A 20,318-nucleotide genomic window follows, 5' to 3' on the forward strand; every position below is an offset into this window, starting at 1 on the left:
TATGAGAGCCTTCAAGGTCTTCACTTAGATACTATTTACTTTTGTTTTATATACAGTATTTCCAAGCTTTGATATCTGGTATTTGAAATGTTCCCATCAATAGTAATAGGGAACAGCCATGTAATAATGTTATGTGCTTTACAAAACACATTCCCTAGAATAGCCCCATAATATGTTTGTGCCAGTAATATTATTTCTGCTTGATAGATGAAGCTAAGCAATACTAAATGGCTTGCCTAAGTTCATATTGATAAATAGTAATAGAATAAGGGCTCAAATTCACATTTTCCTCCCTTTGTACCTGGTGCTATTTCTATATTATCCATTCTTTCTTTTCTCAACAAATACTTCAGCTTTCTGCTTTCTAGAAATCAAATTATTAGTTTCTTTTTTAAAAAGTTAGCTACTTAAAGGAAATAGGTTTCAGGTATATGCAAATTTCAATTATGAGGATGGACTCTTTTCCTTGTTAATTTCCAATTAAGGAATTATTGTGTGTGAATTGTTTGTTTTTTTAACCACAAATGGACAAAAATAATTTAAAAGATTTCCCATCCGAAAATCCATTTTACTTCACATCATTCTTTATATACTTTGAATTTTATATCAACATGCTTATCCTGTAGGAGAAACTGAGACTTAGTGACCTTTCTAGAGACTATACATTGTCATGTGTAGAGTAAAGAGTAAAAACAGGGATTTCTCACATACAATCTATTTTCAGACTGCCCTTGTAACCATGGAAATGTCATGTTACCTTCCTGGACCTCAGCTTCTTGATGTGTAAAATGAGTGAGATAGACTTTATGGCCTCTGAAGTCCTTTCCTAGTACTAGATCTACGTCCTATGGGCCAATGATTCTTAGCCAGAAGATTGGGCTTTTTTTCAGTGGTTGTTGGCAGACTTTCACTTTAAGAAACTAAGAACTTGGATTTCATCAGTGTGGGAGATCTCATATAGAAATCCCCATTGATACAGATCAGTAACTTTTGTGTAATTTGTATCTTAGAGACTTGTCTAGGATACTGAGAATTTGTGACTTTTTTTTTTTACTACAGAAATAATTGGGAAAAAAAAGAAGGCAGATGAAGTGAGAATTTTTTTTTAATTAAGAAAGCCTTACATTTTTGGGACAAAACATAATTTTCATCGTTTTGTTTCTAGCTTTGTGACTTTTGGATAGCACTGAAGGCCAAGGTTTAGGATAGTAGTTTCTTGTCTATTGATCTGCTGTTAGTAAGGAGGTAATTTTCTCTGATTAAAGTTAAGAATGGAACAGGAATATTCTTGGATACTAGGTTTCATTTCTTTTTTTTTTTTTTTTGATGACGCAATTGGGGTTAAGTGGCTTGCCCAAGGTCACACAGCTAGTAAGTGTCAAGTGTCTGAGCCTGGATTTGAACTCAGGTACTCCTGAATCAAGGGCCGGTGCTTTATCCACTGCACCACCTAGCTGCCCCCACTAGGTTTCATTTCAACAACAACAACAACAACAACAACAATAAAATGACCTTACCAGAAAACATTTTCCAAACTGAAGCTGATGGCTGATAACAGCATCCTAAGGTCATGTAGCTAACATTTAAGAAGTAAGATTTGAATCACCCATTTCCTAACTCCACATTCAATTCCTTCATAAACACTATACCATGTTGGCTTTCCTTAGTATGTATAAATCCTGTTGTTTGTTAATATGATTCCCAAGGATTGGGATGGGTCAAGGTGAGCACAAAGTAGAGTAGTCCCTCTTTATATTAAGAGCTGGTCCCTTGTATTCTCCCCAGCTTGCCTTTATTAATAAGTAACTTTCCCCCCTTATAGCCATAAACCTTATCACAAATATTTAACTTTTCTTGGCAGCAACATACACTATGCTATGCATGTGTGTGTACACAGTAAATTTTCTGCCTCTGGATACTAGCTTAACTATGTTATGTTGTCACTGGACTTTTTTCTCTTACTAATTTGTATGCTTCTTAGATGATTAGTTGGTGACTCATCACCCTAAATAGGAAATTTCGCTTTCACCAAGGCTATTTGATCTCAATTTCTCATTGTCATGTCCTGTTAGTCATGCCTATCTGAATTCTATTCTCAAACAAAGAAATTTTAACTTTAATGGAGTAGAGGAAAGAAATGAGGTTATCTGAGCTTCCTGAGCAAACACAGAGGAGATTATAAAAAAACAAAACAAAACAACATACGTGCAATAAATTTACAATCTCAGGACCCAGTTTCTACTTTGGTGTGTGAAGGCTAAGCACCTAAAATGGAACCTCGGAGTCCTTGGTTCTTGGTGATTCTCCTTATCTTAGGCCTGTGCACCGTGGCTGGAGGGGAAAAACCATGTAAGTAGAAAGTTTACCAAAGTTTAACATAGGGCCAAGTACATAGTAACTGCTTCATAAATGTTTGTGGCTGACTGACTGAAAGTTATGTATATGTATTTGAATGGGCCCCTTTTAATGGAGCCATCAGTTGTGTGGTCCTTACTCCCATTTCTCTTTTAAAAGGAGGGGGAAATGAACATTAAGAAGTTAACTCAAACTGCCTTGATGCAAAATATCCTAAGAGATGGCTAACTAGCTACTGGAAGAAATGGTTCTCATGACCCTTTCTCATGTACCTTTCAGTCACATGAACAAAGATGATTTGAGGTGGAAGATGAGGAAGAAAGCTCTTAATAAACTTTTGATTGACTTGAGCTTCTCCATCATTCTTTTTCTTGACCTTAATTAGATAATAGAAGAATTTAAGTAGTTTGCAAGGAAGTAAAAGTAAAGTTAAATTGTGAGGTGTCTCAGGATCTTATTGGAGGCAGAGGGTATCCACTCACTGAACTCATTGAACAGGCAAGTCAAGACCAAAGAACAAAAACCAAAACCAAACCCCAACACCCTACTACCCTGAAACTATGAATATTGTGTCAGTTAAGGATTTTTAACTCCTATAACAAATATGACAGCTGCTGTAGCTATGTATTTTAGCTTCAAATTGGTAAAATCTACCAAGATATCAATAAGCTTACAAAGGAAAGTTGGAGTTTGATTTTCTTTTTAATCTATGCAAAAATAGTTCAAAACCCTGAGGGTAAACTTAACTTTGTTTTATACAGCTGCATGCCAGTGTTCAAGGTTAAACCCAGAGAACAGGAAGAACTGTGGCTTTCCAGGAATTTCTAGTGAGCAATGCTTCGCTTCTGGATGTTGTTTTGATACTCAGGTCCCCGGAGTTCCTTGGTGTTTCACCCCTCTGCCAAAGGAAGGTAATATAGCCCAGGGGAGTATAACCATTTCTCTTTATCCTCCAACCAACTCAAATATGTAAAAATGGGTAATAAGGTAGTTAGGTTCTCAGAACTTAGCATGGATTCCATTTCTATAATCTGATTTGTATATTTTCATAGTAGAGAATTGTGTGCCACAGCTAGTGTGTGTGTGTGTGTGTGTGTGTGTGTGTGTGTGTGTGTGTGTGTGTGTGTGTATCAGATAACTTTGGTTCACTCAATTAGGGGTTTATTTGCCTAATAAGCTACTATTTGCTCCCTGTTAAAAAAATCTCAGTTATTTATCCTGCTCTGTGAATTCTGAAAAACTTCTAAAGGTAAATGTAACCAGTTTTAACTTGGCTTGGTTGAACTGAATTCTTAAATTTGGAAGATTAGAATTTACTATTCTTAGAAAGTTTTATGATGAAAGTTTATTAATGCTAACTGAACAAATGAAATTTATGCAAATTATACATATGTACATGTTCATATTTATACTTAATGATTATAGTTAGAAGTATTTTCAACTCAGTCACATTCATAGATACTCAGTTATATTCTCAGAGGGAATATAACTCTCTATTATATGATATATCTATCCTGGCAAAGAAAATCTCTCTAAAGATGCCTAACCCAGCTTCAGTTTTCCACTAGGAATAAGAAATAGGAATAAGAAAATGCCCTTATTGTCAGACAGTAACAATAGCCTTAAGAAAGATAAAATATATTGGAAGCAAATTATAATTTGCATAATGTTTTGAAACAAAGGACAGTACTTTTAACTATAACGACTTGTTCCAATTTCCCAACCTTATGATGACCCCAGAAAAGTATGAAAAAATCTAATAAATCCCTAATCTAATTAAGTTTCATTATCATTTTTTAAATCAAATTTTCAAAGGATCTGAAGAGTGTGTCATGGAAGTAAAGGCAAGAGTAAATTGTGGGTATCCAGCAATTCCTTCAGAGATATGCAAAAAACGTGGATGCTGCTTTGATGACCAGATCCCTGGAGTACCCTGGTGCTTCTATCCTCTTCCTGTAAACGGTAAAATTTATGTATATCTATATATCTATATCCATATCCATATCTATATCTATATCTATATCTATATCTATATCTATATCTATATCTATATCTATATCTATATCTATATCTATATCTATATCTATGTATATATATATGTATATGTATACACACATATATAAAGAAAACCTGAAAATCTCAAGATTTTAACAAAAGGACTTGATGAGATAAGCTGAGGCTGGAGAAGGGTGGAAACTGCTTCATTGATATTAAAACCTGCAGTTATACTACCTCAGAATATTTGCCTGTTTTCTTATTCATCCATCCTGGCGTTCTTTTTTAATCCTATGTAAATATATGCCTCTAGCCAAATACTTTGAATATTCTAAATGGCTACGAATCCTTTTCCTTTGAAGGCTGATTTTTGGAAAAATTGAAAAGTCATCCTGAGTCAGGTCTCATGTATAAAGTGGGTGATTTATCTGGGTAATACCATTTACAAAATTCAAAATGAGGTACAGTTAAGGTAAGACAATAAGGACTCATTATAAGATATATAACCAGACTTTTTGTATGTGGCTCATAAGATATTTCTGTATGTGATTCTCAAAAGAAATTCCAAAAATATATTGATCAATGGCAATATCATTGGGATGAGTATTAAGATGACTTCCCAAAGAGAGACTTTTAGATGGTTAATATGTGGCATGTTAGCTTGAAATTTTGTCTTATTTTATCAGTCCATATTTAAAATATAACTTATTTCTAAATATTGGCATATGACCCAACACTATTACCAATGAGGCTAATTCTGCCTATAGACATTTGACTTACATGGCAGTGGGAGGAATGTGTTGATTTTGTCTAATACAAATTACCCTGAATTACCCTGGATATATGTGTAACATGCTTTCTAGGTTCAATATTCTAATTCCCACAGGAATATTGGGTCCCCAGATTGTAGCTGACATACTTATATATGTTGTGTGCTATATTCACTCCCAACCTCTTTTTTGGTAATAATCCTCTTTGATGTTTGGTAGGGAAAGGAGTTTCTGTACTTTCATGGTCTCATGCCTTTCTCAGTGTGGGTACTCCTGCCATAAATGCAGATTGCAATCCTTCTCATCTTTTGTGAATTGTTCATGCCTTCCCATAAATCCTCCATAGAGATGTCACCCAATATTCTGTGGATCTTCCATTAGGTATCTTGGCATGTTATCCATGCCAGTGGAACATGTGTTCTATCCATCAAATATTGCTTCCTCTTAGTACATGATTTCTCTTCTTTTTAAATTCTGGAACCAGAATATTATACATTTGAAGTGTCCGTCCAAGATAGACATGCCAATGGACTAACTCCAAGAGTAGTCCAATCAATTACGTATTATATTGTGGACTCCATAGTCTGTCCTGAACCTAGAGAAAGAAAAACCCAAGTTCAAATCTAGCCTCAGATACTTATTATTTGTGTAACATTAGACAAAACACTTGACATGTCTGCCTCAGTTTCCTCAGCTATAAAATGGGGATAATAATAGCACTTCTCAGGGTTTTTGTGAGGATTAAATAAGATGTTTGTAAAGAATTTAGCACAGTATCTGGCAAATAGTACATACTTAATAAATACTAACTATTATGATTATAATAATCATTATTGACTTAGTTAAGTATAACTACTACCTGTATTATAAAGATATTTATCTAATAATTTAGGAACTTAGCAAAGTATATACAGTTTTAGATCTGAAATTAAAAAAAATGTCTGTTGCCTTCAAACCTCCTGAACTAAGTTTTCCCTCAGTCAAGTTTTCCTCTGACATATGTTGGGGAATATCTATTTAAAGTTACTGTCCATCTTATTTTTTTAAATTCAGAAGCTTAGCACACAAGGGGCTATTTACTTAAAAAAAAAAATAAAACTTTTCTGGGGGGTAGAGGGAGGGACCAGAACTATAATTAAATAACTACATTCCAGAAATCCTTTTGATGATTCATCTATGCATAAGTCACTAGATGTGAACCCACTAGAGAAAATTTTGCTCTGAAATTCTACTTTATTCTATGTGAGATTAATTATAGTCTTCCAAAAAGCAAACTACTTAGAAGATTTAAATGGGAATCATATTCCCTTTGTGCTTATAATTTATTATCTTTGATTTCTATCTGGGTTTTACTAACCATTTTTCCTATTTTTTTTTTAAATTTTCAGAATGCCATTATTAAAACTATTGGCTCCAGAAAATGAATCTTCCTCATTAGATATTCTGAGAAAAGAAGAAAACAAAGCATGTACTCATCTTCCTAAATTTCATTTTCTGTAATTATAGTAATTTTTTGGTGTATAGATTAGAGATTTTGCATTTTTATTCTTTTCAATGGTTGAGTACATAACTTCTTCAAATAAAGAGTTACTTAATATGTATTAAATTATGTTTGTCTTCTCTCATTTTAATATTCTTTGTGCAATTTTCTACAATTCTTTATCCTCTATTATTCTTCCTCTTCCCAGTCAATGGTAGTATGCTTTTAAAAACATAGAGCATTCCTCATTTAATTTTTGTGAGCATACTATTCTTAGAATATGTATTATTATACAGTTCTTTGATGCAAAAAATACTGCTTCTAAGGTGATTAGCAAAAAATAATATTAAACACCTGCATGTATTATATATCTAGTAATTGTTCTAAAAACATTTGACTCAAGAATCAGATGAATGGGGATGATGTTTCATAATATCTAGTTACTTTATCCAAATATATTATAGACTATACTTTTTAAATATTGTAAGCCATTATCAATAAATTATGGTGATCTGTTATTGAATCATTCAGACTAAATCAGATTAAACTGCATTTTGCTTTACTGTGGCAGTATGGAATAATGACTAGAGATCAAGTTTACGAGTCAAGAAAACCTGGGCTTAAGTCTTGATTCTGACACATACTGGAAATGAACGTAGAGGTGGTGGACTTGTGACTGCATCATAGCAAGAGATATTCTCAGTCCTAGGCTGTGTACTGGGCAAAAAGCAGGAAAAGAACAGCAGCAATTGAATGCCTTTACTCCTAGAACAATGCTTCTTTAACTGTGGTTTGTGACCCCATATGGAGTCACATAACTAAATGTGGGGGTTTCCAAAAATTTGGCAACAATAAAATGTTATGTATACATATTTTATATACTTATATACCTGGGGTTGCATTAAAATTTCTTGGGCAAAAAAGGTCATGAAGTGGGAAAAGTTTAAGATGACCTGTCCTAGAACAAGGTCCAAGATTCAGTCTCCAGGTCTGAGTTCTATAGCTAAGTGAGGAGGAAAGAGAACTAAGTTCAAGATGTAGGGAAACCTACTATTCTGTTGCTCTGAATTTGAAAAGCCTTCTATTTACCTGACAATCTGAGCCAACACCAGTGTACTGAGGTTCCAACAAGGGGAAATCCCATAGTTGAGTTACTCAAGAGCTTGAAAAGTTCAGACCAGGAGGGCAGTAATCATTCACTGTCCCAAATCGGACAGCTTTGGGCAGATGGAAATTTTGCAATGTGGAACTTCCAGGATATGTGACCAACTAGATAGAAGACAAGACTTTTTTCTTTTTGATCTTCATAACCTCTCTAACCTCTCCAAAATAGAAATTATGCCCAAGAGATAAGGCAATTTCAGCTTCCTCCATGGTTTAGGGCACTAGGAACTCTAATAAGGTCACAATCTGATGAACCACCAGGAAGGACAGCTAATCCTTAACCTCTAATGTGTTCACTCAGCACCAATCTTATTCAGACATGGATACACAAGCTGAACCAGATTTGCAAAATAATTCAATTATATCTGACTGCCTCCTCCCAGTGCCATGGAAAACCAAAAGATGGAAAAAACTTTGTCCTTCCTGGGACAACAGAGTAGCATTGTTTGGTGCTGCAACAGAATTCAACCAGAAAATTGAGGAATAGAGAGAACTGGGGCAGGGCACATGCGTGCAGTTCAGCAGCATTTCACTAAATTTAATAGGAGCCCAGAATACCTATGGGATCAAATCTATCCCTGCACCTCCAAGTCACTTAGGCCAGTGAATTGTAAATTTCCCAGAGTGGAAGAAGACTAGGAGAGCTTCCAGGCATAGCCCCCAGGCAAATCTCAAACAAAGAAGTACAAATATAAAAATAAGCACTACTAAAAAAAATGAAGATATCAGGGGGAAGAAAATTTAAAGACCCTTGGTAGATGAATAAGGATGATATTAAGAACAGTGAAGAGCATGGAATTCAGATCAAGTAAAAGTCCACACATCTATGAATAAATATTGCAAGATAAAGGAAACCAAACCAACACTTGATAAGGCAGAGGAACCTATGGGTTTCTAGGAGAATGTGTAAGTGCAGTAAGATGTTTCTGAATGGTTTAAAAAAAATAATTAAATTGTGAAAGCAGAATTTATAGTCTACACAGCAATAACAAATGTCAGAATAGAAAATGTTTTCTTTCCAAACAGGAAAGTCTCACCAAGAAAACAAAAAAATATTATTGATTGAGGATGCAAAAAAAGCAGAAGTAAAAGATAATCTAGAAGAAGAAAAACAAGAAAAATGTGTTTTTTTTAAAGGATAATTTCCATACAAGTAAAACATATTGATCTCTGACATGAGGATTAGGACATATCGAGGAATTAAGGGACTATTATAGTTTAGCTTGGCCAACTAGATAGCAGAATGGACACACCTGAGAAGTAAAGGAAGATAAAATTCTGTAGAGCTGTGGTGGTGCTAGAGGACAAAGATAACTCCAGAAGCCATTCCAATCCCACCCCTCATTCAAGCTTTTCCCATCCCATCCCCAAAAGGAACTTTCCATTGCCAGATGGTCACTCCATCTATCCTCTACGAAAGCTTTGGCCTCCCATTTGGGGAGGAGAATGTTTCTAAGCCATCTCATTCCTGTGAAAGGAAGTCTTTGACTTCCCTCTAGGTCACTTTCTCTAGTGCTCAAATAAAAGATCATCTTTATTCTATTTGGATTGTGTGTGAGAGTTATAATTCTTTAAAGAGGAACACCTAAGGACCCCCACCACCTATTTCCCCATGACAATCTCAACAAAAAGATGCAGAGAGACAAATCAAGATTATAGTTCTCTGGGAAAAAAAAAAGCGTTAATAAAGCTGAACACCATAATTCAAGAAACAATACAGGAAAATTGTCCAGAACTTTTGAAGATAAGACAAGTTTAAAAAAAAAAATCTAAAGCCCATGTCCAAAAAAATAATCCTATGCTACAGACTCACAGGAAACTAGTGGTTCAATGTAACAATTTTACTGACAAAAAAGAAACAAATTCTGTAATTAATTGATATGAGAAAGCCATTTAAAAATAGAGGAAAATAAATTCAAATAGCATAAGATTGCTCTGCACTCACCAGGAATGGCAGAAAGAAATGGAATAATGCGTTCTAAAGAGCAAAAGAGTTCAAGATGAAACTCAAGGTAACAAACTCTGCAAACCTGAGCTTAACCGGTTTTTTGTTTTGTTTTGTTTTGTTTTTTAGTGAGGCAATTGGGGTTAAGTGACTTGCCCAGGGTCACACAGCTAGTAAGTGTTAAGTGTCTGAAGCCTGATTTGAACCCAGGTACTCCTGACTCCAGGGCCAGTGCTCCATCCACTGCGCCACCTAGCTGCCCTGCTTAACCATTATTGTAAAAAAAAAAAATTCAACTAAAATGAATTAGAAGAATTCAAAGAACTAACCAAATTATTTCCTTTTCAAACACCCCAGATATAGAAATAAGATAACTAAGTACAGAAACCAAGGAAAGCAATAGCAAAGCAAAATTAAAATTTTCTTTCCAAAAGTACACAGGGAACTTTAAGAAATGACAAGCTGGATGATCTCAGAAAGGCCTGGAAAGACTTACATGAACTGATGTATAGTGAACTAAGTAGAACTAGAAGAATGTTGTGCACAGAGCCAACAATATTGTTCCAAGAAGAATTGTGAATGACTTAACTATTCTCAGAAATACAACAATCCAAGATACTCCCAAAGGACTAATGAAGAAGCATACTCTCTATCTCCAAAGAAAGAACTGATATAAATTAGACACAGACTGACGCATGCTATTTTTTTACTCTCATTTTTCTTTAATTTGAGTTTTCTTATAAAAAATTACTAATACGGTAATGTTTTACATAATTGCATATGTATAACCTATATCTGATTGCTTACCACCTCAGAGAGGGAAGGGAGGAAAGGAGGGTTAGAATTTGGAACTCAAAACTTTAAATAAAAATGTTTTTAAAAAATAAAAGTACACTGGGAGAAAAAGATGAAAGCAGAAGGCAAACAGAATGTGATGGTGAAGTAACAGTTAAAATATCATAGACTAAATGTCACCCCACCTTTTGGGGGGGATTTAATTGTAGACTGGGAGTACATATTAAAGTGGAGAGGGAAAGAAGAAGATAGAAAATATAATTAAGTCAAAGGTTAACAGGAAAGGAAAAATAACTCCTGTAACCTCTGAGGAAGAATAGATGCTTTTGGAGAATAAGTGATATGGAAAAGAAGGAATTGAAATTTGGGAAAAGGGAGAGAAATTTTGTTTCATTTGTGAGAGGGGTAAAACTGATTAATGCTTCCATGAGGGAAAAGAAATATTCTATAAAGGGAGATGAGGAATTTATGAGCTTCAGGGATTTGGTACTTAGATAATTCATCCTTCCTCAGGAGAATGGAAATTAGAGTTCCTGGGGCAACCAATACCCCAAATAGTGGGAGGACATGCACCCAGGGAGGAACTTTCATGGTAAATGGGAACATGCCAATATAATTTTTAAAATTACCACAGTTAATTTACAGTTTTAATGCTATACAATCAAATGATCAAAGAGACACTCTGCAGAAGTCAATCAAATAATAAAATTTATTTGGAAAAATAAAATATTTAGAAATAATGAAAAGAGGTAGGGATAAAGTAAGTGTGGCACTTCTGGATCTGAAACCATACTATGAAACAGCAATCATTAGAACTATTTTGAACAGACTAAATCAAGGAGAATCAAAATAATGACTCAATAACCTAAATAATGGAAAAACAGAAAATATAAATTACCCAGAAAAGGATTCTCTTTGTGAAAAAAATTGCTGCAAATCTGAAATGCAGTCAGACAGAAAGTGGGTATAGACCAATACTTTACGCTACATTTCATAGTATATTCTAAATGGATTAGTGACCTTGGTGTTAAAGATTATACTATTTAAAAAATAGATAAGAGGTGTACACCTCACAGAACTAAAGTAGGAGGTGAATTCTTTTTTTCCATTTATTTAGAATTTATTTTTCCCAAATTACATGTAAAAATTTTAATATTGATTTTTAAAACTTTGTGTTAAAACAAACCTTTGTGTTTCAAATTCTCTTCCTTCCTCCCTCCCCACCCCCCTTAGGAACTCAATCAATTCAATCTAAGTTATACATGTGTAGTCATGCAAAACATTTCCACATTACTCAGGTTATGAAAGAAAACAGACAAATAAACTTTAGAAAAAGGAACTAAAAAATATATGCTTCAATCTGTATTCAGATACCATCAGTTCTTTCTCTGGAGATGAATTTCATTGTTCTTAAGTACTTCAGAGTTGTCTTCAATCATTGTATTGCTGAAAATAACTAAGTCATTCACAGCAGATCATCTTACAATATTGCTGTTATTTTGTATACAGTACATTTCACTTTGCATCAGCTCACGTAAGTCTTTCCAGGTTTTTCTGATAGCATCCTGCTCATCATTTCTTATAGCACAATATTGTTCCATCATAATCTCATCCTACAATTTGTTCAGCCATTCCCCAATTGATGGGCATCTGGGAAATGAATTATTAACCAAACAAGGGATAAAGGAAATTGTAAAAGATAAAATGTATGACTTTCATTACGTGAAACTGAAAAGCTTCTGCATAAAGAAAAATAATATACCTAAGAAGATAAGTAGTTTAATCGGAAAAGAAAATATTTGTTTCAAATTTCTCTTGATAAGGCTTTGGTATCTAACACAAATAAGCAACTCTGTCTCTCTGTCTCTGTCTCTGTCTCTCTCTCTCTTTCTCTCTCTCTCTGTCTCTCTGTCTCTCTCTGTCTCTCTGTCTCTCTGTCTCTCTCTCTCTCTCTCACACACACACACACACACACACACACACACACACACACACCATTTTCCAAAAGATAAATTGTCAAAGTATATGAACATTTCTTAAAAGAAGAATCACAAATTATCAAGATCCATATTATAGATTTCTCCAAATCTCTAATAAAAGGAATGCAAATCAAAACAATGTTGAAATTTTAATTTACACCCTGAAACTTGGTAAAGATGACAAAAGATGAGAATGATAAAAAGTGAAGGTTCTGTGTATATTACAGAAGTGCATTTTTGTTGGAGTTATTAATCATTTCTGTCATTTGGTATTTAATTTATGGAAAACAGTCTCATTAATGCATTGTTGGTGGATTTGTGAACTAGTGCATTAGAAAGACAATTAGTATTAATCACCCAAAGTTGCTATATTGTGCAATCCATTTCACGTAGCTAAACAACTTCTAGGCCTCTATCCTTAAAAAGATCAGAAAAAGAGGATATAGACCCATATGGGAAAAAATATTTATAGTAGCTTTTTTATGGCAATAAAAACCTGGAAACTTAGGGAGTGCTCATCAATGGGGAAAATAGCCAAGCAAATTATAGTATATGAATGAAAGAATATCAGTGTGCTGTAAGAAAGAATCAAAAGAATGTTTTCAGAGAAACCTGAAAAGACTTATATGAATTGATGTCAAGTGAAGTGAACAAAACCATTCAAACAATTTATATATTGAGATTTTAAAGACAAATGTGAAAAACTTAAGAATTCTTACCAGCACAGTGACTAAATATGATTCCAGAGGATTGATGATAAAGTATGCTACCCATGTCCTGAGAAAGAAGCCATTTATTCAGTATACAATGACTTTTTTCAGACAATGCCAAGGTAAGAATTTTTTTTTTGCCTATCCATGCATATTTGTTATAAGGATTTTATTCTTTTTATAATGAGTTGTTGGAATGAACTAGAAGAGAGAAAGATACTTTTTTGTTAACTGAAAAAAATAGTGCCATTGGCAGTTGTTATAAAAAGCACTTTGCATTACAGTCCACATGTCATTATTAAGCTCAATATCTAAAATCCCAGCTTGATAGTCACTACAGTTGTTCCTTAAAAGCTTTATAAACCCATTACATTAACTCGAACAGAATGCACCCCAAACTTGGTCAGCTGCCTTGTGCATATGTTTCATTGACCATAAAGGCTTCAGGAAAGTTTAGTCAACATGCATTGCTATTAGAAAATTCCTTACTTCCTACAATTATTACAGAGCTTTAGAAACTTCTGTGATAGCAATTAATAAGAGAAATTAAAGGTACATACATTGATAAAAATAAGACAATAATCACTCTTTGCAGATAAAGAGATGGTTTACTTAGAAAACCCTAGAGAACCAGCAGAAAAACCAATTTAGACAATTCATAGCTTCAATCAAGTTGTTATTCTTTCATTTCAATTGTGTCTGACTCTTCATGACCCAATTTGGGGGTTATTTTTAGCAAAGATATTGGTATATTTTGCTATCTCCTTTTCTAGCTCATTTTACAGATGAGGAAACTGAGGCAAACAGGGTTAAATGATTTGCCCAGGATTCCACGGCTAGTAAGTTTCTGAGCCAGATTTGAATTCAGGAAGATGAGTCTTCCTGACTCCAAGCCTAGCACTCTATCTACTACACCACCTTGCTGCCCTTCAGTCAAGTAGGAGGGCACAAAATAAATCTTCAAAAATAGTCAACTTCTTAATATATCAATAGTCAGACACATAAAGAAGCAATAAAAAGAAAATCTCATTTAAAAAAGTTTAAAATTCAGAAAATGTCAGAGAATTGATCTACCAAGATATACTAAATAATTGCATACTATAATTGAAGAAATAAAGAATGATAACTAGAAGAACAGTCATTTCTAATTGTTGTACTAAAGCAATATTAGAATATTTCTATCTGATTTAATTTACAGATTTAGTGATATACCAATTATACTACCAAGGGAATACTTTATGGAGCTAAAGAAAACAGTAATTAAATTAATTTGTAGGAACAAGAAATTTAGTGTCTTAGGGAAAATTATGGAAAAATTAGGAATAAATGGAGAATGCTGCCATACTATCAAAACTGTTACTAGTTTTTTTTTTGCTTGTTTTCGAATCTAGAATTTTGGATCAATAGAACGAATCTTCCTCTAGAATCTTATTACATTTATAAAATAATTTTGATTCTTTTCTTGTTTCATCTCTTCCAGAAATTTTCATTTAATTTGTACTTCAGCAATGTGTATGTTATTTAGGTTTTGCTCACATATGTTATGTTTGAGTCTTAGACCTCCTTGTCATCATACAGGTATTTATGTTTGGATTTTTTTGTCTGATCATAACCTACTTTCTTCCTTCAAACTTTATCTTATTGTGAGGTTATCTACATTTCTGGAAAGAAAGTCTAGAAGGGCTGTGCTTGTGTATTCTTGGATTCTGCTGATTTCTTCTTGCTCTGATTTACTGTAAATGTCAATTCCTACACTATGCAGTGTGATCCTTTCTACAAAGTTTTACATATGTATCTGTTTATTTCCCTGTGCCAAAGTGGGCTGGAAAAAAATTACTCACTCTGATTTTCCTTGGATTTCCCAGGCAGGATTCAGTGTGGTACAGTTTTAAAATTTTTGTTAGAAGATTTTTGGGGGAGACCTAGGCTCTTCATTTTTGGTGAGGAAATTGGAGTTGTGACTTGCCCAGGGTCACACAACTAGTAAGTGTCAAGTGTCTGATCCAGATTTGAACTCAGGTCCTCCTGATTCCAGGGCCAGTGCTCTATCCACTGTGCCACTTAGCTGTGCCTACACACCCCTGGGTTGTATTTCTTCTTGTTACTCCTAAGTCTTGGCTGATCTCTAATGTATTTTTGGCATATTTTAATTTGTGTAATTCACCTGATATCTGTTTTCTATTTGTCTGCTGAAAACAAAAATAAAACCTTAGTATTCAATGTAACTTTTGTAGTGGAAAGGAGGTAAGTCTTCAGTCACAAGTTTGGAGAATGCTCCTCCATTAAAAGAAAATAGCCAATGAAGCTCCTTTGACCTAAAAATTGTGTCCAGCTATACTAGAAATATTTAGGGGAGCATATAGATGTAAGTCTAGTATGATCTGTCTCTGTCTGTCTCCATCTCTCTGTCTCTGTCTCTGTCTGTCTGTCTGTCTGTCATGCACTCAACATGAGTGGCCAAACTCATGGCCCCTTCTTCTCCTCTGAAACCAGGAATACCAATCACCTTTTGAGAGATGAGCAATATTCCAGAGATTATCTATCTATCTATCTATCTATCTATCTATCTATCTATCTATCTATCTATCTATCTATCTATCTATCTATCTATCTATCTATCTATCTATCTATCTATCTAACCATCCATCTATCCATCCATCCATCTATCTAATCTATCTATCTATCTATCTATCTATCTATCTATCTATCTATCTATCTATCTATCTATCTATCTATCCATCTATCATACCTTACAAGCTATATTTAGACAACCTATAGGCACAGATATATAACCTGTATGAGCAGCCCATAAACTCTCCTCTTCTAATTCTAAAATGTTTGTGTTTGCCCTCCATTTCAGTTTCCAGTCACTTTACTTCAAGTTTTATTTTTCCCAGTTATCATTATGATGGAACTTTGAACCATGACAAGACAGAGGAATCAGTACCCTGTCTAAGGTAAATTTCAAAAACAAGTACTAGAAGTACTCTACTACACACACTGTCTCAGTAAAGAATGAATAGGACTATTCACTTTTCACTTTTTGACACTGAGATTGTGTTACTCTTTATTTACTAAACTGTCATTTCTTCATACTATAGAGAAAAAAATGTTAATTAGTGTTGCTCTGGGAAAAGTACAGTTACTGTTGTTACTGTCTCTGCCTTAACTATTAGTTCACCCACTTCCTTATGCCGGAAGTGTCAGTGACCTCAGACGATTGAGATAAAGAACAGCAGTTCTTCCTGCCTTCTTGGGTGGGGTTTTTATTTTCCTTTCTTCATGTGCTATTGGCTTTTCTACAAAGAGGTCTAAGTTACCACTTTCTAGCTCTGTTCATATGTGTGACATCAATGAATTAGATCTTTGAAATATTTATGTCTTCTCCCTCCATTAAGAACAAAACCTCTTTAAGGATATGAATTTTTCAATTTTGTCTTTATATCCTCAACACTTAGTGCCTAACATATTATATTAAGTACTTAATAAATGTTTATTTATTAGTTGAATGTACTGCAAAGAAATAAAATATATTTAAATAAATAAATTGGTTAGGAAGCATTTAATATATGAAAAATAATGTATTGAGCCCTGGGGATCCAAAGAGAAAAGGAAAACACTCTCTGCTTTCAAGGTGCTCACATGCTAAGAAGAAACAACCCATCTGACATGTTTCTCTATGAGTCAGATGAAAGTAACTCATAGTCCTTAGGATGTAGCAACAAAGCAGATAGTCATGCCGCTTCTTCAGTGTCATTTCCACTAATAAAATCACATCAGTTTCTGATACCGATCCATTTGATAATGACAAGGATTTTGGTGGCAATAACTTTCTTTTCTGGGTCTTCAATAACTTCCTGAAAGAGCAGTAGTTAGTTTGCAACTCCACAAAGGTTGTTTCTCAGGATGATATCTGAGTATAGTAGACTGAATGCATTGTTATTCTCAAGGTTCTTAAGGTTCAAGGATTTCTCACAAATTCTGGTTGGTATTACAGACTAGTGAAGTAGGATGGATTACAAAAGGTGGCACATGGCTGGTGTTTGGGACTAGAAATGGTCTTCCAGATGTTGCATGTGCACTGATTGAAATGACTGAGGAAACAAAAGGTTGAGCTCCAACTTTATCAAAGTTTCAGGATACAAAATAAACCCACATAAGTCATTAGCACTTATATATATTACCAACAAAGTCCAGCAAGAACAGATAGAAAGAGAAATTGCATTTAAAATAACTGGACAATATAAGATACTTGGAAGTCTACCTGCCAAGAGAAAGCCAGGAACTATAGAACCAGAACTATAAAACACTATTTGCACAAATGAAGTCAGCTCTAAACAAATGGAAAGATATTAATTGCTCATGGGTAGGCTGAGCCAAGATAATAAAAATGACAATCCTACCTATTAATTAATTAATTAATTAATGTATTTAGTGTTATACCAAACAAACTCTCAAAAATATTTTATGGATATAGAAAAAAATAACAACAAAATTCATCTGGAAAAAACAAAAACGCAAGGATATCAAGGGAATCGAAAAACATACAAAAGAAGGTGGTCTAGCAGTACTAGATCTCAAATTGTATTATAAAACAGTAAAAATTTGAACTCCTGAGCATGTTTATTTATTGGCAGAGTATACAATCACACAACAAATAAAAGCCAGACCTGTCAGCTAGGCATTGAACCCCCAGTAGAGGGAGAGACAGATTTTTATGCATTAAAATAAAACAATTAACAGGATAGAAACATTGATTCAAGTTTAGGTAATTTGATTTTTTTTGGCAGGACAATGAGGGTTAAGTGACTTGCCCAGGGTCACACAGCTAGTAAGTGTCAAGTGTCTGTGACCGAATTTGAGCTCAGGTCCTCCTGAATCCAGGGCCAGTGCTTTATCCACTATGCCACCTAGCTGCCCCTAGGTAATTTGATTTCTAACTGGGGGAAAGAGTGGGAACTTTCTGAGTTGGGAAGGAGAAAAATTAGTTTTATGTCAGAAAGGAGGAGAGAGAACAGGTAGACTTTTATAGATGTGAAACACGATGTTAGTCAAGTCCCATGATTAGCAAACAGGTGGAATTCACAGGAAAATGAAATTAGGTCTCAATGGAGTGAGTTTTACAATATGGAATCAGTTTGGTTCACCCAGTTCCCACATTCCCACACAGATCAAGGTATCTGGAGAGTTGGAGACTCCAGTCTCTAATACGCTAGATTTCTCTGAGTTGTAGCCATTTCCTCATGAGATCCACCTTACCCATCCCTGGGAAGAGAGTTTTATTCTCCTGTTTCCTCCCCAAAGAAGGTATATCCAGTGAAATCAGGTTAAATCTAAAGCCTTGTAATAGCATTTACATTTCAGGAAGCAGATGGCATTCCTAATGTAGTGGTATTCTTCTGTTAGCTGTTAGCTCTGGTTATGCACACACAGGTGTATGCTGGGTTGGGGAGAGCGAATGTATTTGAATGTCAGTGACCATCCCTTAGGATAATCATCTGGGAGTTTGGAGACCAGTCCTATGTATAGTGCTTTCTTTCCTATTAAAAATGGCCTTTCAATAAATGAGATAAAGTATGCATGTATGTGTTTAAAGTATAAATATATACTTTAAACATACATATATTTTATATATAAAATGCATGTGTATGTGTGCATGTATTATCCATCAGAGAAATTGGTCTGTATTTTTCTTTCTCTATTTTTCTTCTTTGTGGTTTATGTATCATCACCATTTTGTATCACAAAAGGAATTTGGTAAGATGATTTCTTTGCCTATTTTTCTAAATAGTTTCTATAGCATTGGAGTTAATTGTTCTTTAAATAGTTGGTAGAATAAAATTGTGAATCCATCCATCTGGCTCTGGGAATTTTTTCTGATGCAGCTCATCGATGGCTTGTTCAATTTCTTTTTCTAAGATGGGGTTATTTAGGTATTTTATTTCCTCTTCTGTCAATATGGGAAGTTTATATTTTTGTATATATATATATATATATATATATATTTCACTTAGATTGTCAGATTGGTACATATGGATTGGTACATAATTGGGCAAAATAGGTCTTAATAATTATTTTCCTCTTCATTGGTGGTGAAGCCATCCTTTTCACTTTTGGTGTTGGCAATGTCGTTTTCTCTCTCTTTAAAAAAAACAACAACAAATTAACCAATGGTTTATTTTATTGTTGTTGTTATTTTTTAAGTTCCTAGTTTTATTTATTGGTTCAATATTTTTCTTTTAGTTTTTAAAAATTTCTTTGTTGATTTTTAGGATTCCCAATTTGGTGTTTAATTGGGGATTTTAAATTTTTTCTTTTTTTTGTTTTTTAGTTTCCTGCCCAAATTCAATGATCTGCTCTTTCTCTGTTTTATTGATGTAAATATTTGTTTAGAGATATAAATTTTCACCTAAGTACTTATTTGGCCACATCCCACAATTTTGGTGTTTTGTTTCTTTATTGTCATGCTCTTTAATTAAATTATTGATTGTTTCTATGATTTCTTCTTTGACCCACTTATACCTAAGGATTATATTGTTTAGTTTCCAATTATTTTTTTTTTTTTGGTGAGGCAATTGGGGTTAAGTGACTTGCCCAGGGTCACACAGCTAGTAAGTGTTAAGTGTCTGAGGCTGGATTTGAACTTAGGTCCTCCTGAATCCAGAGCCGGTGCTTTATCCACTGTGCCACCTAGCTGCCCACCAATTGATTTTTAATTTAACTTCACATGACCATTTGTTGAATGTAATTTTTATTTCATTATGACCTGAAAAGAAAGCATTTAATATTTCTGCTTTTCTGCATCTGATTGTAAGATTTTGATGCCCTAATAATACATGGTCAATTTTGGTGCTGGTGCCATATATCACTGAGAAAAAGTTATATTTATTTCTACTCGCATTCAATTTTCTCCAGAAGTCTGCCATATCTAACTTTTCTAAAATTCTATTTATGTCATTAACTACTTTTTTCTTTATTTTTTAGTTCTATTTATTTATTTCTGAGAGGGGAAAGTTGAAGTCCCCCAGTAGTATAGTTTTACTGTCTTTTTCTTCTTATAACTCATTTAACTTCTTTAAAATTTGGATGCAATACCATCTGATGCATATGTATTCAGTACTGATA

General features: G+C 34.0%; 1 protein-coding gene across 1 annotated transcript; it reads left to right on the forward strand.

Moving 5' to 3' along the window:
• The first annotated feature begins 2,225 nt into the window (after nt 1-2,225).
• TFF2 (trefoil factor 2) lies at nt 2,226-5,434 on the forward strand. Its single transcript, XM_043993454.1, has 4 exons — nt 2,226-2,349; nt 3,117-3,266; nt 4,171-4,317; nt 5,340-5,434. The coding sequence occupies exons 1-4, from the start codon at nt 2,271-2,273 to the stop codon at nt 5,432-5,434; spliced, it is 471 nt and encodes a 156-aa protein (XP_043849389.1). The 5' UTR covers nt 2,226-2,270.
• Nucleotides 5,435-20,318: the final 14,884 nt, after the last annotated feature.

Source organism: Dromiciops gliroides, chromosome 3, assembly GCF_019393635.1.
Source record: "Dromiciops gliroides isolate mDroGli1 chromosome 3, mDroGli1.pri, whole genome shotgun sequence".
In the NCBI taxonomy this organism is placed as follows: Eukaryota; Metazoa; Chordata; class Mammalia; order Microbiotheria; family Microbiotheriidae; genus Dromiciops; species Dromiciops gliroides.

Excerpts from the sequence above, each read along its gene's own strand:
- TFF2 (XM_043993454.1), top strand. The coding sequence starts at position 2,271 with ATGGAACCTCGGAGTCCTTGGTTCTTGGTGATTCTCCTTATCTTAGGC. Across the intron at positions 3,267-4,170 it reads CACCCCTCTGCCAAAGGAAG|GATCTGAAGAGTGTGTCATG; the intron begins GTAATATAGCCC and ends AAATTTTCAAAG. Across the intron at positions 4,318-5,339 it reads CTATCCTCTTCCTGTAAACG|GGAAAGGAGTTTCTGTACTT; the intron begins GTAAAATTTATG and ends GATGTTTGGTAG.